General features: G+C 39.0%; 1 protein-coding gene across 12 annotated transcripts in view; it reads left to right on the top strand.

The window, feature by feature from the left end:
- The window catches only part of ATP8B4 (ATPase phospholipid transporting 8B4 (putative)), a 314,125-nt gene that overhangs the window by 128,629 nt on the left and 159,529 nt on the right, over positions 1–25,967 (top strand). For all 12 annotated transcript variants that reach the window (XR_007727270.1, XM_050797123.1, XM_050797120.1 and 9 more), the window contains one exon: positions 2,111–2,172. Coding sequence is in view for 10 of the 12 variants with exons in the window: in XM_050797123.1 (XP_050653080.1) it covers positions 2,111–2,172 (62 nt within the window). In the remaining 2 variants the exon portion in view is untranslated. The remainder of the gene's footprint in view (positions 1–2,110; positions 2,173–25,967) is intronic.

Genomic DNA, 25,967 nt, shown 5'->3' with positions numbered 1-25,967 from the left:
AGACAGAATGAGATGATATGGGTAAAGCATCAGGTATAGAACCTGGCTCACAGGGAGTACATAGTGAATGTAGCCCTCTACTCACTTTCTTTCCTGTGGAAGTTCCCCTCTAAGACTTCATATTTATTTCTAGAGGAGAAATTGTCAATAATAGTCAGGCTGGGCTTGAAACTACCGTTTCTAATCCTTCCAGGCTCCATCTACTCCAATATCAAGTCCTCTTGGTAAAACCTGAGCAGAAGTAGAAGTGGTTGTATCTCCCAGAGAGTGAACTGCTCAGCTTTTAGGGGATGAGCTGACTGGTCTTTTTCTGTGATGTTGAGCTGGTCAATTTAGGAGATTTACATGACTAAACAAAAAGTCTCCTTTTGATTCCATTGCAGTTAATGCTTGAATGTGCCTTCACTTTTGTGATGTTATGTGCCAGTTCATTAACTGGACACCTTCACCAGTCAGGGTCTTGGCAAAACACAGAAGTCACCCTGAAATTGGGTGGATTGGAGAGTTTAATAATGAAGGGATCATTTACAAAGGGTGTGGGCAAGGAAAAGCAGCTATGACAGCAACATGGGAGGCAATACTACTAGACCTAAAGAGGCAAAGGAAGGAAGCAGTGACCAGACCTGGAGATGTAGTTGAGGCCTGTTTGTAGCAGCTGGGGCTATCTGTGGAAGCAGCCATTGCTAACCCAGCTAGAAGAAAGCCAGGGGATAAATTCCCTCATTTCACTCTTCTCTGACCCTCGAATCTTCTGCCAGTACTGTCTGTTGGCCAAATCTTACCACAAGTCAGAGGGCAACGACCACAGAGCCCAGCTTTTCATGGCACAGGGCAGACTGGAGAAGAATGCCATGTAGATATGGTGGAGGAGAGAATATTCAGCAACCCCTCCAAATTATGCACTCAGGTCAAATAATGTTTCCATTTCTCTTGTTCTACTGATAGAAAGAAGTTTTCATGTCAATGGGTGATGTGACTTAATTTACTCCTTTACCAATATTATAAACTATTTTTCTGTTAACAAATGCTAAATAACTTTGTTTTCTTATTTTTACTGGTAATATCTATTAACTTATACCTGCCATTCTGAGTTTGCACTGGGCATAGCATAATAGAAAGATTGGGATGGATTTAGGAATGCTGTAGAAAAAGGAAAAGAGCTGGTTGAAGCATTTTATATTTTGTGATTTTGACACAACATTTTGTATTTAAGAAAAAAAGAAAACATTCTGATGATTAAAATCTATGAAATCAAAGTTTCTGTCTCCTGAACAGACTACCTCATTCATCTGTGCATGTAGGCTAATTTACTGAAATAACTGTATTATAGCCTATTACTAATGGTATTACCATTTTCTCTATATTACCTTTGTTTCTCTTACAGCCTACTGCTACTACCTGATCATGACATTTCACATAGAAAGACTTACCTGAATGACTGCTAATTTATGAGCATAGTAGAGAGCTCTTAATAGATTCTTTCAAGCTATGTAAGATACTTACATTACTGGAGTATACAATAAGAAATACAACCATTTGGACATAAATCACAAATCTGCACCAAATGTGTTTCAGTATTGGATTCTAATTTTTGTTTTAAATGCTCAGTACTTCATAAGATCACTGTTAACAATTAGAATTTCTGGAGAATAAAAATTCATGTTGTTACAAATAACTTCTTGACTTCAAAGAAATCCATAAAACAGAAAGAATGATGTTCTAATAAAGCATTGAGTACACATGGGAGAGAAATGGAAGCCCCATTCCTTGTTAAAGACATCAAAATTAATACATGGTTTTCTCTGGGACTATAAGGTACAGTAGAGAGCATATTGTCTTCTTAGAAGCAACTAAACATGTGCGGAGATTGGAAGAGTACGTGGCTAGCCTTGTTGTTTCATTGGTGACATCCAGAGTGTAATGTAGCGAGAAGCGTTTTGATTTAGATTTAGAACATGTAGAGCTGGGTTCACAGTAAGCCCAAACAGTGTCATCTTAGACCAATGACAGCACTGTTTAAGTGGATGAACTCAAAGTATTGCCAGTGTGCTTATTTGGGCTGACAAAGTACCTTGTAATGTATTTTCTCACAAACACTTTGATTTTTCAGTTTCGCCACAAGAGTGATAATCAAGTGAATAATCGGCAGTCTGAAGTGCTCATCGACAGCAAGTAAGACATACATTCTTTGGGTTATTCTGAAAACTTCTAGGACCCTGAAACAGCTCTTGACAATTGGTGACATTCTCTTTTAATTAGATATATGATTCTTTTTGCCCTTTATTAAAAATTGAACTTTAATTCCATTTTATCTTCATGGCTTTCTTTTATGTTTAGCAAATGCTTCTGCTACCCACTCAACTTTGACTTCAGATTCCTTTGGAGTACCTTTTGTGGAACACAGACACCTCTTTGTCACTTTCCATTTCTAGATCCAATACTATTTAGAATTGGTGCCTGTGGGGTTTTGTATGTGGCAGATGTTTCATGAGTGTGTGAATTATTTAATTTGGTAATTTCTGGGGAATATTGTAGAGAGACTTCTGACACGTTACTGTATCAAGTGATAGTGATAAGAATTTTGTATTCACTTGATAGTGGAATTTAGATGAGCCGCCTACCATAGTACAAATTTTTCATTGCTTTTATATTCATCCATCGATGAAGAAAAAGTATTTTTGGGAACAGTACTAGAATCAGAAATGCTTTAAAAACACATGTGTTTATACACAAATGACAGCAAAAACACCTCCAGAAAACTTAGCAGAGGTAATTTTAAAACTTCTTTCCATAATTTCTTACTCTCTTTTTCACTGTCCACCTCCTTATTTTTTTGCTAATGATAACATGTGGCAAAGTAAATTTTAATGATGTACTTAAATCTGGCAGTCAATCACATCAGGCAATGATTTTGAATCATTTGTGTACTGTGAAGAATGTAATTTTTAAAGAGAAAATCATAAAATGAATTAGCCATATGTGAGGGAAAATGCTAAAGATATCAAGAGGGGCTAGGTAGCCTAGGAAATCCATGGTGATATTGAAGTAATCTCTATAACTAAAATATTGACTGATTACTAATTACATAATGAATACCTACAGTTTTTCTTTTGACTTGTTTTAGAAAATGATATAAAAAGGACAGTGAAGAAAAATGATCTCAATCTAAAACCATAGTTTTAGAGACAGAGCCTTGGAAAGTGTGATCCTGGTGTGACATGGATAAGCCATAAAGGTGCCTGGACCCCCATGGTTCAATTCCAGGTTAACGGGTTTTGAATCGTTGCCACCACAGTGTGGTGTTAAAAGTATGCATTTTGCACTGAGAGACTTAAATATGAGTTTTGTCCTTCTCTGAATAATTCTGTGGTCTTGGGAAAGTTTTTAATCTCTGTAAGCATTGGATTTCTCCTCTGTAAGGTGGGGTTATAATGGGTTCTCTCCCATGGATGGAGTTGCTGTGAAGGTTAAAGGAGTTCTGTAAAATGCTTGGCCCAGTGTCTTGTGTGTTGTTAGCATTCTCCATGTAGTCTTGTTACTTCTTTAAAAGGCTCTTTAGAAGACAGAGTGTGTGTGGTTTTGGGTAGTACTGCTGCATATCTTGACTTTCTCAAGTCTGAAAGTTCTGACTAGGTATTAGATCTGATGTTAATACGTTCCTTTCCCAAGGAACATCTAATCATCAGTCTCATTACTTTGAAGTCTCATCTCATATAAAGTGTGTTAAAAGTAAATACACTTACATAGTGAATTTGAACTAATAACTCTAGCATATCTTTTATTGTCTCTCAAATTACCGGTCAAAATACCTGGATTGTGATAGATGTTGGGGCCTCTATTTAGAGGCCATGAGATTAATCCAGTAATTTAGATATTCAGAAATTTGATGACTATATGTCTCCCACACATGGTGGCTATCATTATCATTATCATTTGAAATAGTGTTAGTGTACTTTCTTGTGGTTTTATTTAGCTTTTTGTTAATTCCTTGTGAGATAGTATGTCTTTATAACTCAATATGGTGTGATGTTTTGAAAAGCATTGTCGCTGATCCTGTAAAGTTGAATTGAGAATGGAACGGAGTATTTTTTGGGATTCAGTGAAAAATCAGGCAAAAATGTCCATTTGAGAGATTACCCACAACCTTGAGCTCCCCTAGGGTAGGGGTCCTCTCTCTTGATGGTGTTTGTGTCCCTTGAGCCTACCACAGTATCTGTTGAATTTTCAAACTAAGCTGTAACAAATGTCCTTGCAGAGAGGGCAACCTACAAGACGGGCTTGTTCTGTTAAATTTTGCTAAATCCCATCATTAGCCAATTCCAGTGCATAGGATGGTGGTTTCTGTAGAATGTGCTCAGGCTATGGAGACTGGCTTTTCACTTTTTGGATTTTGAGATACTGGGGAAATCAAATGGGCTTAGATCTGAACTAGTACAAGGAGTGTTGAGTCCTGTGGAGTTGGTGGTTATGGAGGATAATGTTGGGGTTCTGCCCAGATCTCCCTGTCTTCCTGTACTCATCCCCAAGCACCCACGTATATTACTTCTAAGAGCTTGCACCTGCCACTTTCTTCGTGGCATGGCCCTTGGGATGTTGGAACCGGTGACCAATTGGGGCAGGCACGTGAAACAGCAGCTCCCCTGCCTCAGGTTGGACCAACTCTGAGGTGTAATTTGCACTCCTGAGTGCCCCTCAAGCTTGGGCTGAGGACAGGACTTGCCTGCAATCATGTTCTTGCTTGGTTTCTTTCCCTTTCCTGTGTTGCTTCTCATCTCCCTTCCCAGTTTCTCCTAGAAATACTTTCTTAACAAACCACTTGCATGTGGATACTCATCTCAGGATCTGCTTCCAGGGAAGCAGGTATAAGATAGTAAATGCATAATTAAGCCCATGGCAATATTAAGATAAAATATTTTAAAAGTGTTTTGGCCCTATCCTTGGCATCTGTGGGCCACAATTCAGGAATAAAGTAAAATGGCTGGAGGGGATCAGGGCCCTGGGAGTCCAGGTGTTACTGGGGTGGGTGTCACATTGGGTTGGGCACTGCCAGGTGCTCGTGGCTTCGCTTGTGTATTCCTGGCAGAAGGTCTTGGACTTAAGGTCTTCAAACTAGGGCAGGAGCCATTGGCATGTCCTGGAATGAGGCAGGGCATAGTCGGCTTTGGAGAGGAGGACCCTAAAGGGAAGAAAGTGGGATGAAAGTAGCAGTCAGGAAATCTTGGTCTTTGTAAGTGATTACTGTGTGACTTTGGGCAGTTGATTTTCCTTCTGGGCTTCAGGTACCCCTTCTCCTGTGATCAGGAGCCAGGAAGGTGGGTGGCTACATTCAGATTCAACACGTTTATTGAGCAACTACTATGTGTTCGCCCCAGTGCTCCTACACTTAAGTCTCATAAAACCCTAAGGTGTGGGTAATAGTGCCCCAATTTTAAAGATGAGGAGATTAAGGCCCCAAAGGGATGACTAGCCCAGGGTTTCATGGCAGGTAAGAATCTACATTAGAGTTCTATCCATTCATGATACAATGTGTCAAGTGTGGACTTTGTGGTCTGATCAAGTCTTCTCTATTTATTTTATGTTTGAAGGGCTTTGTATATAATCATAGAAATATAAACATCATTATGTAATATATATGTAGTTTACCTATATGTTAATATACATATGCAAATACACACATACATCCACATTTTCAGTGCCTGGAGCATTACTCATTAACATTCTTAGCACCAAGTGAATTATAATGTAAACTTCAGCCACGATATAATTATAGAAGTCAAACCCTTCCCTTTTAACCTTCCTTTACAATTTCACTTTTTTTGTTTTCTTACTCTATTCCTTTCAAATCAGGACAAATCTTCTGCCTTTGCAAACTGTTGTAATATGTGAAAGTGCTTAAGAAATGGGTGTTCTTTTAGCTTTTGGTAAAATCTTTTGATGACTTTTGTTTTAAAAGTAAGTAGCGGTGGCATGATTCCTTATTGTAGAAGTTAACGTGACTGCTGCACGAGAAGTGCACATTCTCAGCCCTAGGCTACAAGATACTGTTGGCGAGTCTGCGAGTACCAATGCATACTTAAATGTTTCATAAGAGGATGTTTCCTCAAGTCATACTAACTATTCCTGGCTACCATGGGAGCAACTGTGCAGATGAGGGGCAAGTGAGAGGGATCCTGAAAGTTCCTGCAGAGGTCACCTAATCCCATGCTCCTCAAACTGGACATCATATTAGAATCACTTGGGGGAGTTAAAAAATACCCACATCCCATTTACAGCCCAGAGCAATTAAACGAGTGTCTTGGAGATGAGGCCTTGGTGTTTCTTAAAGTTTCCAAGATGAGTCTAATGTACAGACAGGTTTGTGAGCCTCTAATTGAAGCCATGTCTCCACCCATATCTGTCTGTTTATACTTATATTTTATGTCTGATTTTAAAAGACACTCAATGGCCAGGTGTGGTGGCTCATGCCTGTAATCCCAGAACTTTGGGAGGCTGAGAAGGTGGATAACCTGAGGTCAGGAGTTCGAGACCAGCCTGACCAACATGGTGAAACCCCATCTCTACCAAAAATACAAAAATTAGCTGGGCATGGTGTCAGGCACTGGTAATCCCAGCTACTCAGGAGGATGAGGCAGGAGAATCATTTGAACCCGGAGGGGGAGGTTGCAGTGGGCCAAGATCGTGCCATTTGCACTCCAGCCTGGGCGTTTTTTTTTTTTTTTTAGATTAAAAAAAAAAAGACACTCGAGGAAAGGAATTCCGTTTAATCCAAAATGGTAACCATCTATACACCATTGGTGGGAATGTAAATTACTCAGCCACTGTGGAAAGCAGTGTGGATATTTCTCAAAGAACCTAGAACAGGACTATTATTTGACCCAGCAATTTCATTAGTGGGTATACACCCAATGGAAAATAAATCATTCTACCATAAAGACACATGCACACATATGCTCATTGCAGTGCTGTTCACAATAGTAAAGACATGGAATCTTCCTAAATGCCCATCAATAATGGACTGGATGAAGAAAATGTGGTATATATACACCAAGGAGTACCACATAGCCATGAAGAAGAACAAAATCATGTTCTCTGCAGCAACATGGATGCTGCTGTAGGGTATTATCCTAAGTAAATTAACACAGGAACAGAAAACCAAATACCACATGTTCTCACTTATAACTGGGGGCTAGTTATTGAGTACACATGAATATAAAGATGGGAACAATAAACATTGTGAACTACTAGAGAAAGGAGAAGGGGAGCAGGACAGGGATTGGAAAACTACCTATCGAGTACTATGCTCACTACCTGAGTGGTAGGATCATCTGTATCCTAAACCTCAGCATCACACAATTTTCCCATGTAACAATCCTGCACATGTATCCCCTGAATCTAAAACAAAAGTTAAAATTATTAAAAAATAAAATAAAATGATAAGCATAGTTTTTCACATAATAAATATTTTAAAAAGCCGAGGATTCTCTGTTCGTTCTTCCAGGGTGCTACCACCCCTTCTTTGTGTCATTATTAACAAATAGAGTCTGTATCACTTCTTAACATTTTTACTTCTCCAACATCTTCTAAACTTAACATTTTGCATTAGAACAGTCTGAGATCAGATGCTTCAGTGCAATTACCCTTCATTTAGTCGGGATATTTCCCTGACACTTTTAGATTTTAAATTGTACTTGACTATAAGCTTTTTGTGCAGCGTTCTACCTTATACTTTCCTGCACATTGATAAACTTTGCTTAAATCTCTGAAGCTCTCGTAGGCCTGTTTCCATCAATCTTATTCATTTTTGGAAACTGTGTGTATTATGGGGAAAGGAAGGAGCTTGCTTTTACTACTGTGGAGTATTGTCTCTGCACTTTCCAAGTCTGGTATTTCCAGAAGCTGCATAATTACATGAACAAACATACTCTTTCAATAGGAACAACTTGTTTAATCAACTTTTCTAGTTTAATTGAATGATGACTCCCATTGGATATTAGGATTTAAAATTCTGTTTCATTTTTTCTTTGGTGTATATTTTTTTCCTTTATAAAAGCAGCATATATTCATTAAGAGAAATTTAGAAAACAAGAAAAAGTGGAAGGAAGAAAATAACTTTCATTCTTCCACTATCCAAAGTAATTATGGTTACTATTTTCTTATATTTCCTCTCTGTCTTTTTTTCTATGCCAAGATTTCTTATAATTATGTATTTACATTTTTATCTTTCTGCTTTTACTTTACATCATATCATTATGATTTCTTATTTCTTTATACATATGATTTTTAGGGGCTATATAACATTCTATCCAGTGCATATCTCACAATTCACATACCATTTCTCTGTTTGGCGTTTAGTTTGTTTTCAATTTTAAAATATAATTTATGTATCTTTCTTGATCTAGAACCAGAAATACCATTTGACCCAGCAATTCCATTACTGGATATTTACCCAAAGTATTATAAGTCATTCTACCCTAAAGACACATGCACACATATGTTTATTGCAGCACTATTTACAGTAGCAAAAACTTGGAACCAACCCAAATGCCCATCAATGATAGATTGGATAAAGAAAATATGGCACGTATACGCCATGGAATTCTATGCAGCCATAAAAAAGAATGAGTTCATGTCCTTTGAGGGACATGGATGAAGCTGGAAGCCATCATTCTCAGCAAACTAACACAGGAACAGAAAACCAAACACCACATATTCTCACTCATAAGTGGGAGTTGAACAATGAGAACACAAGGACATAGGGAGGGGAATATCACATACCAGGGCCTGTCAATGGGGGGCGGTGGGTAGGGGGCAAGGTGCGAGAGAGCATTAGAACAAATACCTAATGCATGCGGGCTTAAAAACTAGATAACGAGTTTATAGGTGCAGCAAACCACCATGGCACATGTATACCTATGTAAAAAACCTGCACACGTATCCCAGAACTTAAAGTAAAATTTAAAAAAATAAACATTTGTTGACTTAAAAAAGTATAATACATGTAAATCCCCAAACAGTAACAATTGAAAACAATTTGAATATATTTTATATTACAATAATTAACTATATAGCATTTAAAAGTAAAGTATATAAAGTAGTAGTTCTGGTCTGTAGCATCTTGATAGCAAATTTGGGTATTGATTCAGAGGGGTGGCTAGCAGATCCTTCAGGCAGCTAGGAAGGACCTATTCCCACTTTCCTTGTACTTCCAGGTTAGAGGCACGTAGACCTATGGTCAAGAGATTTATAATTTGTTACTGTATTCTTGGAAACAACGTACCCAGGAAGGTGGTGGTAGGGGGGTGGGTATATATGATATTGCCTTCTGGTGGATTTTATCCGGTGTGTCAGTCTTGGGTAAGAGTGAATTATTACTCTTATTAAATATTCTCTTACTTTTTCTATTTGAGCACTTGTAACAAAAAAACCCAGAGATCATTGAACTCAGTGTATTTGCAGCTGACACACATTTTGTGTGTGTGTGTGCCTCTTGTAAGGGGGAGAGTGAGATCTTGTTGATCACATGGGATAATTAATGTACCCTCAATTGAGTTATTCCGTTTCAATTATGGGCTTAAAATTAGAGTGGTTAAACACAAGGCACAGGACCAACTGCCTGAGTCTTTTATCTCTAGCCCACCCAGATTATGTATACATTATCAGGGTACCATTGGGGCTAGGGGAAAGGTATTTTGGGTCTATAGGAACAGACTTGCAGATTTGAAAGGAGATTTTGAGCAGAAAAACTTGATTCTTTTTTTAAAAACAATATTAATAAAACACACTTTTATGAGTGTAACAGTGACACCCATAACAGTGAGTTCAGAAGCAAGCTAACAAGAGTGGTCTCAGTGCTTTTTGAACTCAGTGAAGTGGTTTAAAAATTAATATTCAACTCACAGTAATACTGCTTCAAAAACAATTTTGCCTTCAATAAGTTAATTTCAGTTTCTTAAGTCTTGGACTGATCATTTCTTGGGCAGTTTCTGGTTCTCAGCTTTGCAGATGGAAGGGTTCCTTTGCCAATGGACTGGTTTCTGTATGTGAGCCGTGACATTATTGTAGTTCTTTTAAATGATTTTCCACTGTAATCAGTTATTATATTGCATGAATACAATTTTTAAGGATTGAATTTCTAAATGGTGACTATTTTCCCAAATGAGGTGCATCTTGACATAACAGGAAATTATAACACTTTCAAAACTCTGCACATGGGTTTTCAGTGGCATCTCTTAATTTCTTTTTAAAGTTTATGTGACCCAGATGTTAGCTGTTCTCTTTTTCTCTTCTTAAAGCTCCTTCAAAGAGCCCTCTCCCATAAAAGGCTTAGAGGGCAAGGTAGAGTTGACTGAAGAATCTGTGGGGGAGAAACTTGAGGAGCTTTATTTCTTATACTCCTTAGTATGAAATCCTGTTTCAACATTTTTCTTCACCAAAGTTCTCCTCCTCAGTTTTTGACCTTTTTAATGTCTCCTTCCCCCATTCTGTGCTCAGGGTAGCTGGCTCTATTCTCCCCTCTCTCGGTGTCTGGGGCACCGATCAATTAGCTCTTCAATGACTGACCTTTGCTGGGGGGCCAATTCTATCAAAGGTTATTCTGAGACAATGACATCCCTGCCACCAGCCTCCCAAAACTGGTATTAGCCATCCCCACCTCATATGTGTGCACCCAGAGCACCCAGTGCACCTGGAGTACCTCATGCTTCCTTGCACCTATTGCTGTCAAATAAGAGTCTGTTTATTTGTTCATCTCTTCCCCTAGACCCCAGACTCCTTGAGGGCAGTGACATGGGTCCTAATAGTCCATGTGTCCATAGCACCTAGCACAGTGGCTGGTACTCAGAAGTGTTTCTTAAATATGGGATGGATGGGTAGGTGGATGGATGGATGGATGAAAACCATGAATCCCTGCTGCTACTCTCAATGTTCCTATAAAACCTCTATCATATCCCTGAGGAAGCCCTAGCACATGCTGATTGACATTGAGCCAACTGGATTATCGGAATGAAATTCGTCCCCTGTTACCAATAGAGCCTCTTAAATCTCCACTGCTGTTTGTGTGCTGTCTTCCATGAAGCCCTCTCCAAACTCAATTCCACTTCTCAATACTTAACTTTTCTTCTTTCCCCCTGCAACTCCATCATACTGGACTGAACACTGGACATTAAGCAAATTTAAAATCCAGTTAGTGTTTATTGTGAAGGAATGCCAAGATTATGGAAAATATACTTTACTGCACCATAGACAGTAAGTTCTCACTTAACATCGTGGATAGGTTCTTGAAAACTATGACTTTACGTGTAACGAAATGTAACAAAATCAAGTTTTTTCTCACCTATACTATAATAAAAGACTTTGAACTCAACAACGTTATTTGAGGACCTGCTGTATGTTGTTTCACTTAAAGTCACAGTTTCCAAGAACCTATCAGCAATGTTAAGTGAGGACTTACCATATTCTCCATTAGAAAATACCATCAACTTTCTTCACATCTCGAAAATCTATTCTTTCTCCATCATTGGAATCCATTACCGTCCTTCTTCAATATTCAGTATCACTCTCAATTATATTTGCCAGTCTTCCTCATCTCACAGCTCTTCCACAATACCACTGCCAGAGTCTTCTTTCCGTATGTTGCTGATGATGTTACTTTTTACAGTAACCCAAATTTCCCAGGTCCATTTGAGTCCTTAGATCTAATTTAGACATCATTACTCTTACTTTCTATGCTGTCTACTTCTATCTTTTCCTTTTCCTTCCAGTATTGCACATCTAATTCTTATCAAAGATCAGTAAGTAGAGAGAATTAGAAAGTGCCTAACATGGAATAAGGAAATAGATCTCAGTTTTTTAGAAAACTGGTCAAGTTTAAAAACGTTCCAGTGCTCCTGAGTTATAGCTTCGAAGCACCATTCCCAACCAGGTTCCCAAAACCTACCAAGGTTTTCTACCACCCAGCATTGTCACATCTACAGAGCCTGTATACTGACAAGAACTTTTGAGAGCTGTACGTTCCTAATGAGATGAGTCATTTTGCTCCGCACCTTACCCAGAAGTAAAAACAACAAAACGTGAGAGTATCCTGGCAATTCTACAGATAAACCTATCCTGTACCATATACATATGATTGCATTATATTTGGGGAAAACATTATATCTTATTAAACTCTGTATCCTCAGCATATTGTAGGTTGGTGCAAAAGTAATTCTGGAATCACTTTTACTTTTGCACCAACCTAATAGCATTCTGCCTGACACAGAGTAGGCAGAGAATAAGTGTCTACTGAGTGAAAGAATGAACAAATGAACAAACATAGACCCTCTCAAGTAAAAACTAAAAACAAGTGAATATTAGTCTTCTAGGGCTGCTATAACATGTCACCACAAACCATGTGGCTTAAAAACAAACCATCATGAACCAACTGCTTTAAAACAACTTTGACCGGGCGCGGGCGCGGTGGCTCACGCCTGTAATCCCAGCACTTTGGGAGGCTGAGGCAGGTGGATCATGAGGTCAGGAGATCGAGACCATCCTGGCCAACACGGTGAAACCCCGTCTCTACTAAAATACAAAGAATTAGCCAGGCTTGGTGGCACGCACCTGTAGTCCCAGCTACTTGGGAGGCTGAGGCAAGAGAATCGCTTGAACCCAGGAGGTGGAGGTTGCAGTGAGCCAAGATCACACCACTGCACTCCAGCCTGGCAACACAGCAAGACTCCATGTAAAACAAAAAAACAAAAAAACAAAAAAACCCAAAAACAAACAAACAAAAAACTAACAAAAAAGCCCGGCAGAACTTTATTCTCTTGCAGTTCTTTAGGCAAGAAGTCCAAAATCAAAGTGTTAGCAAGGCTGTAAACCCTCTGGAGACTCTAAGGGAGAATCTGTTCCAGGCCTCTCTGCTAGCTTCTGATAGCTTTAAGCATTCCTTGGCTTGTGGCTATGTAATTCCAATCTCTGCCTCCACCTGCACATAAGCTTCTTTTCTGTGTCTCTTCTTTCCTTCTCTTCTCTCGTAAAGACACTTGTGGTTGGGTTTAGAGTCCAGCCTAATCCAAGATGATCTTACCTCAAGATCTTTAATTTAATTATGTCTGCTAAGAGCCTTTTTCCAACTAAGATCATATTCACAGATTCTGTTGCAAATACCTTTGTACTATTCAACCATGACAGTAGGATGTAGTATAAAATAATCTCAATTATTTTTAAAAAGGAATATTGTGTAGAGAAGCAGAGAGGAAAAAGAAGAGGAGGAAGCAAAGATGGAGGAGAGGGAATCATAAAATGCACCCACAAATTAATTGTAGTTAACTCTGATCTCGGTAGCAAGATCAAGGGCGATTTCTATGTTTTGTTTGTACTCTTCCAAGTTTTCTTAATTTACTACCGACACCAATTAAAAATGCATGGAAGAAATTAACCCATTGAAATCATGTCAGGAAGTGTAAAGCAAAATGCCCCTGTAGTAAAAATTTGCTGGGAGGAAAAATTGATGAGAAATAGCCAACAAATGCTGTTAAAACATTTGTTTGGTTTGGTAGAGACAACCTTTGAGCTCTGAATGAAACCAGATTTCTTCACTATAATATTTTGATCTCTTTTATCTTTCAGATTTTAAGATCCTAAGAAAACTTTACATTTTTAAAATTAATGTTCTAACATCTCCGAGGCCTTTGTGGTTGAGGTTTGAGTTTGTTTGTTTGTTTTTTTCAAAATAAATTCTGGATCTCCTCCCAATAACAACTGAGAAAAGATGCATAAACCTATTTTTTTTTTTTGAAAAGAGAAAGACAAGAGTTTTAAATGGCACATAGAACTTGGTGTATCTTTAACTTCCATTATCATCTAAGATAAATGCATCCTGGTTACAAAAGACCCTGCTATTTTGGTGATTCGCTGCAATAGATTTGAGTTCAGAGCTGAGGGAGAATCAAACTACTTTGTGTAATAAGGGAGAGGTGAGAGGGTGGGGAGAGCATTGGAGAACCCAGGAAGAGGTCAGGCCATAGAGGATGACTAGGTCTTTACAGGCTTGTTGAAGAGGGAGGCTAAGAATATGCTGGATGAAAAACGAACCCAAATCCACCATCTCCTGTCCCTCCAGCTATGTGCTCTGGTGCAATGTGGTCCATCACAAGTACCATCTTCATATGCAGGCTGCTCATTGTAAGACTCTTGGGCAACACGGCAGTGAGAACCTCTGTTGTCTTTCTACCCCATAAGGCAGGAAGGTGTTGGGAAAAGTCTACTAGCCTGGTGTCAGGAGGCTGTGGTTCAGTCCTGCTCTGCCATGAACTGGCTACATGACTGAGGACCAAGGACTTGAGTTTTCTCATCTGTGAAACAAAGATATTGGATATCAGTCATTTTCAAACATTTCTTTTTCCAATAAGCAGAACCCTTTTCAAATGAAATCTTATGTACAGTGCAGTTGCTCAGAGCGGGTGCCCTCGGCTGCCCTCTCACCCTTTGTGGTAGATCTTGAGGATCCCCCACAAGCATCACAGCACTGGATGGCACCTCTGCACATGAGGTCTGAGGACCGCCTGCATCTGAATCACCCAGGTGCAGATTCCTGGGCTCTTTCCCAGACCTCTTGAATTAAACTTTTTGGGTCTGAGACTGAGGACTGTATTTTTTAATGAGCACTTCATGGAATTCTCATGTACATTGAAGTTTGAGTACCATTGGGCCAGATATTTCAAGGTCCCTCTTAAGGTTTAAGTACTGTGACTCTGTGATCCTCTTCAACTTTGGTGTAATGGTGAGGAGCCAAAGAATGGAAGTCAGTGACTCCACCTGGTAAAAGAAGTATGAGGATGGATTTGATGGTAATAGTAATAGAGATGACAGTGGAACAGGAGGGTAGGATATAAAAGTTACAAAATGGATTGGGTAAGAAAGAAGAACTTTAATCATAGAGTCTTCCAACAATGAAGATAAATCATATTCCAGATGGAAGAAATTGTAGCAGAAGGTGTCCGGAGACAATTCAAAGCATGAGGCTACTAGGGTAATGTCCTGACCATATTCCCACCGTCTTTGTTTGTCTTGATAATAGCACTCTATTATATCACGGCACATAGTGTCATAATGGTGTCCTTAGCTTTCATTTACTTGCCAATCTTTATGGAGTGCACCCTGTGTGCCAGGCATTGAGCTAGATTCTGCAAATACAGGTCAACCCAAACAGATATGTTCTGTGCAATCACAGAGCTTAGTATCTGGTCAGGGAAGTAGGCAATAAAATAGCCATGCTAAGTAGTGTATAATTACAAACCAAGGCAAGTGCTGCTAAGGAAAAGAGTGTGGTTCTAAAGAAAGGTATTTTTTGTGAGGGTTGGTAGAGGTGAGGTGAAGCAGTTTAGGAATGGGTTCTTTAAAGGAGTAGTACATTTGAGCTGAAAACATAATGAAGAGTAGGAGTTAACTAGGCAAAGGTGGTGATAGGAGTGGGAGCAATGGGATGAGAAGAATTCCAGACAGAGGGAAATCATGTGCAAAGGTCCTGTGGAGGGGAAGGAGGATGGTGATTATGAGGGACTGATTGACAGAATTCCAGAGAATAAGGCGGAGAGAACAGCAGCAGCAGACAGGGCTGGAGAAGCCATCAGAGGCCAGACCCTTCAGGGTCTTCAAGCCTACGTTAAGAGTTTGGGTCTTTTTTCTCATAACAGAGGGATTGTGTGGAAGGATTTGTCTTTGGAAAATCTCATACTTGCTGCATGGGAAGAAGCTAATGCAGAGGGGTCAAGATAGATATGGGGAGAGGCTAACTGCCTATTGCTATACTTGTCTGTCTGTCTGTATTACTGCTGTGACTTACTTGAGGCTGAAGCAATCTCCATATTCCCATGTAGGTAATATGCAATAATTACATGATAGTGGGCAAAATGCACTAAAGTGAATTAAATAAAGCCTGTTGGAGCAAAAGCAGAATATAGTTTAGACTCCTCTTTTCTTCCCTGCAACTAATATGGGGCAAGGAGAAGTATTCATATATTGTGTGTTTGTGCACATTGCTGCACGTGAGAGCGTGAGGTTCTTGGATACCAAGCCCATCTTTACCCTAGTGTTCTGTGTTACTGGGAGTCTCTTGGGCACTGCTGGAAATTAACATGTATGGGACAGTGTCTGACACTTAAGGAAAGGGGAGGGTTTAGGTCTGCCTGGACTTCATTTCTTAATTAGCAGAGCTCAAGATATGATTTGAAGCAATGCTTACTGTTTCATTCGCAGCTGCCCCCAGGTTGCAGCACGTTGGGCAAGCCAAAATGTGACAGGCAGCCCTAGACACCCGGTGGAGAAGCAGGAATAGACTTGCTGGGGTTTGCGGTGGACATTTCCCTCACAGAGGCACTTTTTGAATTGCCTGGATGGCGAAGAGTATTCACCCAGCTGGCCTCAGCTGGTTACCTTGCCCCTTTCCAGGCATTTGTGTTCTTACATGCTTTCCCCTTTCACACTGCTAAATTTAAGGCTTCATTTTCAAATCAAATGCTCGTCTGGCTGGCTGCCTCAGAAATCACATGTGGAGTGCTGAGAGACCCAGGCAGGGGATGGTGCCCTTGGTTTTGGAGAGTAGGTCTGGAAACCATATGAACTGTAAATAGTTTCAAAATGTGAAAAAAATTTAAAGCTCTGCCAAAAGGGAAGAGCTGAGGTTTTTTTCTTTCTAGGCTCAGTTATTAAGTATCTGTTGGAAATTACCTACCTCTATCATACAATCTGTTTACTCTCTCTGTCCGTCCAGGGTGGACAAATCCAGACTTAACCCCCATGAGAACTCAGCTCTGCAAACGCTTGCTTTATTAGAAATAAGTTTTGGGGTCACAGAACCATAGTTAAACTGCTAGATACATAATTTTTATGGGAATTTACTTTTTTTCATTTAATCCTTCCTTTGAAACTTGAGTAATACAAATATCTTAATATTTTTAAAAATAATAGAACTTAATTTTCCAGTAAGAACAAGACAAATAAAACATGAGAAAAGGTACATGGCTTCCTTAATTTGCACCCCATCAGATAACTAACGTGCTAGAGTATCACTTCTCATTTTGAGAAATACTTTTCAGCGTATGTCCTATTTTCTTTGTTGGACTTTCTCATTTTCACCTGATCCTTCATTATAGTTTAAAAAGACTTTTTTTTTTTCTGCCTTTGGTCTCAATTTTTGTGGGTGCAGAGGTGAAGAGATGCTGTCATGCTTTCCACACTAGGATACCAGGGGCACTTTTCATTCTGTTTTGATGGATATCTTTAGATTCTTTTTTCTTGCTTTCTCTGTATCTCATTTCTTACTCTCCTTCTAAGGATGATGAAGGAAGAACATTGGAATTGAGATCTAAAGAATGATAGGAAAACAATAAGCAACAGAGGCCCTATTAAATAGGGAACACTTTAGAGTATTAGATGCCTAAAAATGTAGGGATTAGAGTTTATGCAGACAAATATGCAAAGGACTGTGGTATAAATGCTTGTAATTGGCCTGCAGATTTTTTGGTGTTAAATTTCAAATCTGGTACTGATAATGTCAAACTAATAAAAGTTTTACCCAAATGTGCCTAATTATGGCCACAATCACTGGCACGAAATCTCCTGATTAACCAAATTGAAAATATCGTTCCCAGTAGTGGCTCTTGCGATTAAGAAAGGAATTCAGAAGAGAGAAGATTGGTTATACATATATTTAGACATATTTTTACAGACTATAAATAAGACCATAAGGTCTTGAAACCCCTTGATAGCTAGAAAGCAGAGAGGGCTTGGAGGAGTATGAGGCCAGCCTGTCATTGCTATTAAGCAGAAAAACTTCATCCTGGAGCTGGGTGGAGCATATAACTTAGAGTGTTTTCCAGAAAGTAATTAAAAGGACAACTTTCTGGCAGAAAGTTTTCATCTTCCTAATAGAGAAAAATGGAGTCTACTCCAGGCAAAAAATCATCATATAGATATATCCAGGGAGTAGAAAACAACCTAGAGACTCTGGGGTTTGAGTAGTGCCAATGAATAATGAAGGCATTGCATTAGAAGGTCTTTATTATTTATCTTATTACTAAAATATGAGAAATGGAACTGCCATTTGATATACCATCCCTGAACCCAAGGCTTTCCCCCGTTCCAGGGACTTACTGTGGTCAACGGGGCACGGAGAAACAGATTTAGGACCTTTACCAGAGGCCAGGTTTACCCAGACCTGATGGGTTTGGAAATAGAGGATTTTTTGGGGCACTCTAGTTCATGTCATAGGTTGGGCAAAGGGAGGGTATCGCAGTTCCTGCTTACACTCTAATCCTATTGGCTCGAACTGGAGAAAGTGATAGGGCTCAATAATAGAGCCATTTTTCTTGGAGTCATTTGAATTATTGTCCCAGCATTAAGAACAGACATAGCATGGATGCTCTGAACCAGAGGAATCTTCAGGTCTATCTTATTTCTGCAAATACTAAGTATCTCCCATGTACCAAAGATGATTAACATAGCATTTCTGTTTTCACAACTCACAGTTTGTGGGGGGGGAGACAACCAAGTTTTTAGTTTCAATATAATGTATAAGAGGATGGATGTGTTGATGGACCGCAATGGAAGCACTAAAGAAGGGGTACTTAGGCCTGTCTGGGGAACAAAGGAGGCTTCTGAGAAGTGAGTTTTTATCTAAAATTCATCAATTAAAAATGTGAAAAATTCAGAAAAGTAAAAAGGTCTACTTTTTAGGGAAACGTATTATCCCTTATTGTTGCATTTTTTTTTTTTTTGCAAATATACATATATGCAAAAGAGCCCATGCAATATATGCAATCTTGTTTTCCACTTTTTTCTTTTGGAAAAAAGTTTTTCTTTATTTCTTTTATTGTCTAAACCGTTATCCTTTGCCTTGCAATGATTCATCCTGTCCTTACCCTCTTTCCATACTTTGTCGTTAGCTTTGTTACACTTTCTTAGGGTCTTCTCAGGAGACATAGCCATGTGAAACTATTACTCATGTCAGCTCTAGAACTAAATATGCTATGCACACATTATGAGTGACCACATAAATAGCTAATCTGTTCAAATATTCATTCACCAACATGTGTTGAGCCCCTTCTATGTGCCAGGCACTCTCCTATGTACTAAAGATACAGAAATGAGGAAGCTAGATAAATCCCTGCCCTAGTGAACAACATTCTAGTGTGGAAGACACATAATAAACAAAATTTAAATAAATAATAAGATTTCAAGTAGTTGTAAGTACAACAAAGAAAATAAAATAGGGGAATAGGATAGAGAGTGATAGGGTGGGAGATGAGGAGATGATTTTAAAGAGGGTGGCCAGAGAAAGCCCCTTGAAGAGGTGATATTTGAGCTGAGAGGCAGCTAGCCATGCCAAGATCTTGGGTAGAAGAAACAACAAGTATAAAAACTCCAAGGTAGAAACGAACCTGACAGTAAGATGTCTACTGTGGCTAGAGTATTGTGATAAAGGGGAGTGCTGAAGGGCTGGCAAGAGCCAATTCCTAGAGGTAGTGATAGAGAATTCCAATTTTATGTTAAATGTGATGAGAAGCCAATTGGAGGGTTTTCAGCAGGAAAATTATATGAACAATAAAAAGATTTCTCTGACTTCTATGTAGACAGTAGACAGCAAAGAGAGACAAGAGCAGAATGACAGTGACAAATTTTGTTTTCTACTCTTGTCCAGGTATGATGGTGATGCCATGGACTTGAATGTTAGCAGTGAAGGACATAAACACAAGTAGAATCTCTTTCTTTCTTTCTTTCTTTCTTTCTTTCTTTCTTTCTTTCTTTCTTTCTTTCTTTCTTTCTTTCTTTCTTTTTTCTTTCTTTTTTTCTTTCTTTCTTTCTCTCTCTCTCTTCCTTCCTTCCTTTCTTCCTTCCTTCCTCCCTTCCTCCCTTCCTTCCCTTCCTTTCCTTCCTTCCCTTCCTTTTCTGTCTCTCTCTTTCTTTCTCTTTCTTTCTTTCTCTTTCTTTCTCTTTCTTTCTTTCTTTCTTTTTCTTTCTTTCTTTCTTTCTTTCTTTCTTTCTTTCTTTCTTTTTTTCTTTTCTTTTCTTTTCTTTTCTTTTCTTTCTTTCTTTCTTTCTTTCTTTCTTTCTTTCTTTTTCTTTCTTTCTTTCTTTCTTTTCTTTCTTTCTTTCTTTCTTTCTTTCTTTCTTTCTTTCTTTTCTTTTCTTTTCTTTTCTTTCTTTCTTTCTTTCATCATAATCACCATCACTCATGGATTTTCAGACACACATGCACAGACAAATAGAACAGTACAATGAATCCTTTTCTATGTATTACCTAGCTGCAGCAACTTGCTATTCTTGTATACTTGTATACTTCTTGCTATTTTGTATCCATTTTTATTTTTTTTTTCTGGGGTATTTTAAAAGCAAATCCTATATGTCATATTCTGTTATCCATCAATACTTTAGTATTTATCTTGAACATATAAGGACTTAAATATATTTAGCCATACTACCATTACTCATTTGACAAAATAGCAGTAGTTCCTTAGTAAATATCTCCTAGTACCCACAGATTGAGATGTATTTTGAGGGTAGAGGCAATAGGAATGTTGCTGTACTGGGTAGGTATGAAGAGAGGCACCAGGAAACCTAGTTGTTGGCTGAGGTTCCAAGATGGAGAAAACTGGGGAAGAAGCATGTGGTGGTGGTGATGGTTGTTTACTGCCTGGTCTAGGAAACCAGAATTCTATCAAGATATTAGTCATTCTGTAGTTGCATTATTGAAGCTTAGGGGAGAGATGTGGGCTGAAGATATAATTTAAAAGTCGTCACACTTTGGGAAACTGAGGCGGGTGGATCACCTGAGGTCAGGAGTTTGAGACCAGCCTGGCCAACATGGTGAAACCCCGTCTCTACTAAAAATACAAAAAAATTAGCCAGGCATGGTGATGGGTGCCTGTAATCCCAGCTACTTGGGAGGCTGAGGCAGGACAATCGCTTGAACCTGGGAGGTGGAGGTTGCAGTAAGCCGAGACTGTGCCATTGCTCTCCAGCCTGCCTGGGCAACAAGAAGGAAACTCCGCCTAAAAAAAAAAAAAAAACAAAAAAAAACCCAACTCATCCGAGGCTGATTACAGTGCCCTATGCCTGTAATCTCAGTACTTTGGGAGGCCAAGGCAAGCAGATCACTTGAGAGCAGAAGTTTGAGACCAGCCTGGGCAACTGGGCAAAACCCCATTTGTACTAAAAATATAAAAATTAGCCAGGCATGGTGGTATGCACCTGCAGTCTCAGCTACTCAGGGGGCTGAGGTAGGAGGATTGATGCCTGGAAAGTCGGGGCTGCAGCAAGCAGAGATCATGCCACTGCACTCCAGCCTGAGCAACAGAGACCCTGTTTCAAAAAAAAAGAAAAGGTCATTTGGCCACCTAGGATGAAGATTCTGGGCCCTACATAGTGGGGAGAAGAGCTCTAACTCTCAGGCACTCTAAAGCTTGAAGATGGGCAAAAGAGAAAGGGCTGGCTAAGGGCATGAGAAGCAATGACTAATGAAATAAGAGGAAAACTAGTTGTATGTTCTGGAGTTAAAACAAAGGAAGGGTTTGAAGAAAGAGGGGGTGGCCAACTGTGATAAATAAAGTGAAGACTGAGAACTGATCATTGGATTTAGTAACATACAGGGTGACCAGAGAGGTTGTAGTTGGAAGGATGGAGACAAAATCCTGATTGGAAAAAGCATGGACAGTGAAGAAGTAGAGAAAGTGAGTGCAGATAGCTCCTTTGAAGACTTGAAATCAAAATCAGAATGTACAATCCTTATAATGAGGTGCTTCATAATAATAAAAAATAGCCACAATATTTTAAATGTATATATTTTACAGTTTACAAAATGCTTTAATGAATTTATTTCATCTGAAAGTGTTTAAATGTTAGGTGGGTTATGGTATTTTAAAGACCTCAGTTTTCTGAATAAAGAAATTCTGAGGGGTTGATAAGAGCCAGTTTTGGTAGGTCATGGCAGGGAATTCCAGTCTCAATCAATATCTTGCCTGAAGGCTGGTTGGTGCTGAAGCTTGGACTCCAGTGCATGTTTTCCAGTTCTACAACACATACTCTTCTACTATGCTGCATCATTTCCTTCATAAACAAGGGGGCCAATGTTCTCTTCTTTAAAGGTATAGAAGTTAAATTCCAATTTCTGGTCCATTCTGAATAGAATTTGGTTTCTGCAAGTGTCAAGATTGTTCCTAAAAAGTCATCCTCAAAGAACAGAGTCTTACTATAAAATTTCTGGGTTTTTGTTGAAATGACCCATCAAGATTTGTCATTCATGGATTTACATTGCCTCAAACTCTGTTTCTCCTTATAATGAAGGTGCTGAGGGTACAAAGCTGATGGTCTAATGACAGGAAGTACTCTGGTAATTGTAAGCAAGAAGATTTATCCTGGTCCTGAGAAAACTATGAGTGACATAATAGTTGAAGCTTCAGCGAGTAGAGATGTTTTACCCATGATTATAAATAAATCCTGATTGAAATCTGTTGGCGTTGATGTTAAGCCATGATTCTGAGAAGACAAGCCTAGAGGGACCAGAGTAATACAGTCCAGACATATAGTTTTCTGATGAGCTCACCATTTATGGGGACAAAACTTGGAATATATTGAGAAATGAAAGTTAATATATCCTTTATTAGACAGTCTTTCTGGTCTATCAGTTTTCTCACTGGACTTTTGATGACAGCTGTATGGCAAACAATCTAACACTGAGTTCATTCTGAAGTGCAGGTAATCTTCATTGTTGATGGGAAGAATATCCACATACTCCAGGTATCAGAAGACAGAGATAGTTTAGTTGCGGTTATTTAAGAGCCAGACTTATATTTTTCCACTAGTCTCCAGGTTTTTTGATAACCACAGTCTGTATCTAATTCCACTTGCAGCTCTGACACTCAGCATAGTGTCTAGATTAGAGTGGTCATTTTGTACACATAAGAGTGGTCTTAAACTCATTAATGAAGGGTGATGATACAGCATATGCCAGTGATCAACTCATTAAGAATTCTAGGGCCAAGCTCGGTGGCTCATGCCTGTAAGCCCAGCGCTTTGGGAGGCTGAGGTGGGCAGATCATTTGAGGCCAGGAGTTCAAGACCAGCCTGGCCAACAGGGCAAAACCTTGTCTCTACTAAAAATACAAAAAATTAGCCAGGTGTGGTGATGCACATCTGTAATCCAGCTACTCAGGTCGCTGAGGCATGAGAATAGTTCAAACTCAGGAGGTCGAGGGTGCAGTAAGCCAAGATGGTGCCACTGCACTCTAGCCTGGGTGACAGAGTGAGAATGTCTTAAAAAAAAAAAAAAAAAGAAAAGAAAAGAAAAAAAAAAGAATTCGACTTATGTGCTATCCCATTTTTGAGGAACTAGGGATAATAAACATTACAACTTATTTTAAAGTGACATCTTGAAATTTTCTTAAAAAGTGTTTGGGACAATATTACTGCTAACCTAATAAGTATATTAACTCCTGATATTCCAGTGATACCTTTAATTGTACTTTGTGCTATAAAATCAGAAATGCTGTTTCCAGAATGTTAGGTTTTCTGGCCAGAGCAAACCACATCACACCAACACTTTTGCTTTGTGTTGCTATGGCTTGTATTATTAGTTGACATGTAAGGCAGCCAATATTTTTTTCTAGTTTAAGAGACATTAGGTTATCACTTAACTTGGCTCTGTATAGGAAAATTGATTGAGACTATCACTAGAGGCAATGAAAAAATATAACATAGACCTTTTATCCTGGAACTAAGATATCCAGGTTTTCTTCTCCATTGGAAACTATCTTCTTTTGGGGTATTTGTTTTTTTCAAAAAGAGGAGAATTACTTGTGATTAAGCTTAGTAAGAGTGAATTCTCTGATTTTTTCAAAATAATGTGTGGCCACTTAGATGAAGAGAATAGTTGATCTACTTGGCTAAGGTGATAGTACATTTTTTAAATCAAAATATGTTCTTCATGTAAGAAAGATTTTGGGAACAGTGATTTTTTCCTATAGACATTATTCTTAGGATAGTTAGGTAGTCAGTGATTATCTGTAGAATATTTTTAATGGATAGATACTAGAAATGTATCTCCCAACTTTATTCTACTGTTGGCAAAGGAGGTGAATCAGATGACCTCAGATTTTACAGATTTGTTTTCCCCAAAAGTTTTAAACTTGGATGGGGGAAGCACAAAGATTCATGGCAACTTACCTGCATTAACTTTATAGTATTGAAACTGAAATGACAGAAAGGTGAAGCTTAGAATTAAAAAAAGGAATATTGGTTCACATCTGTAATCTCAGCACTTTGGGGGGCCGAGGCAGGAAAATCACTTGAAACCAGGAGTTCAAGACCAGCCTGGGCAACAAAGTGAGACGTCCCCTGTCCCCTGACCCCCAAGGAAATGTTATAAATACATGAAGATGTCAATAGCAAATCTGGGAATGGGCTCTCAGTTTGTAGTGGATGTTTTGCTGTGCCACCCACATCCCCCCTTAGGACTGCAGAACATGTTTTCCCAGCTGTCAGGAGTGTTGCCCACATATAACTTTCAGCTGGCAGCCCTCTCTGGGATTGCCCTTGGCTGACTAGAGTGTTTTGTTTAAGGACATTCCTCCTTTTTGGGGTCATCCTGCATCCAATGACTAAATCATGCCATGATATAAAGTCCTGCTCCCTTTGATCCTATTCTAAAGGCCTGTTGCAGCTCCAGAGCTCTCCGTGGGTGTGGCTGTTGCTTTCACTGTGGCTGCATCAACAGCCCAACTGCTCCCTCTGCCCAGCAGTACTTCCTTCCTCTCTTACAGGTGTTAATCCCAAGAGAACTTGCCAATTAACCTCTTATACACAAAGCTCCCTCTAAATCTACTACCCAGGAATCCAACCTAGACCAATAGCTCTGTTTTCTCCAAGGTCAATCTAAGATATTTCCTCTAGCTTTCATAAGTGAGAACAGATGGAATAGTCTTTCTCTGAAATCATTTTCTTTTGAATTCCTGTGGCTTCATAATCTATAGCCATCTATTCACAGAATCCTACTAAGAATCTACAGAAGATAGAGTCTTAGGAGGTTCATTTGGGCAAGGGTTTCAGTTTAGGAAAATGATGAAAGAGAATACAATTCCTGTACAACATTCAGCAGGCTTACTGTTCAGGTAAAACTTAGTGAGTTGATCATTTTATTTTCAAAATAGGAAGGCTAAATTGTGTGTCTATTTCTGCATCTGAATAATGCACAATAGGATTTATATAAATTAGGCAGGGCATCTGTAAGATTGATTACTTTTTCTCAGCAAATTGTTAAACTAAATTCTCTATGCTGTCGCACTACATCTTTCATCATCTCCTCTTATTCTCACCCTCCTCCCTGGCAAAATTGGTGAGAGAGCATCTTCAGCAGCTGACCAGAGACCTCCCTGTGTGATTTTTGCCTCAGCATAAGCATTTTGCTAAAATGAAGGGAGAAAAAGGGGAAAATCTGCATTCTTTAAAATAAATAGATTCCAAAGACATGAGCATTATGTTCATTCTCAGTGTAATGAGATCCTGTTCACCAGTCTGTTATTAGGGGATTAGGGCCAAGCTGTCTGTTTTCCTCTAGCGCAGCCCTGATGGTGCTGGGATTGAAAAGAACCAGAAGCTGCTGCTGTCCACTGAGTGTTTGTGTCAGGGGATCATGATTGTAAGCTGTCTTTGGATCAACTGGTTTTAAATGCCAGGAGTGTGCACTGTTGCCGTGATTGGGTCCTTTCAGCTCCTTAGGGTCTAATCTTTTTCTATATAGCTAATACATAATTACTCTGGGAAATAAAGTAAACAGGAACAATAAATATAGATTTATTAAGAGCATGAGCTTTGTAGCCAGACAAACTTGGGTTCTGGTCCTAGACCTGCCACTTACATGTGACCTTGGCAAAGTTTTCTTCTATTACTTCTTCTTTTTCTATTCTTCCTTCCAGTTGGCCATTAAAATACTAATA

This window comes from Macaca thibetana, chromosome 7 (assembly GCF_024542745.1).
Source record: "Macaca thibetana thibetana isolate TM-01 chromosome 7, ASM2454274v1, whole genome shotgun sequence".
Classification (NCBI taxonomy): domain Eukaryota; kingdom Metazoa; phylum Chordata; class Mammalia; order Primates; family Cercopithecidae; genus Macaca; species Macaca thibetana.
The sequence above is the reverse complement of the archived record's forward strand: the minus strand, read 5'-3'. Positions and strand labels throughout refer to the sequence as shown.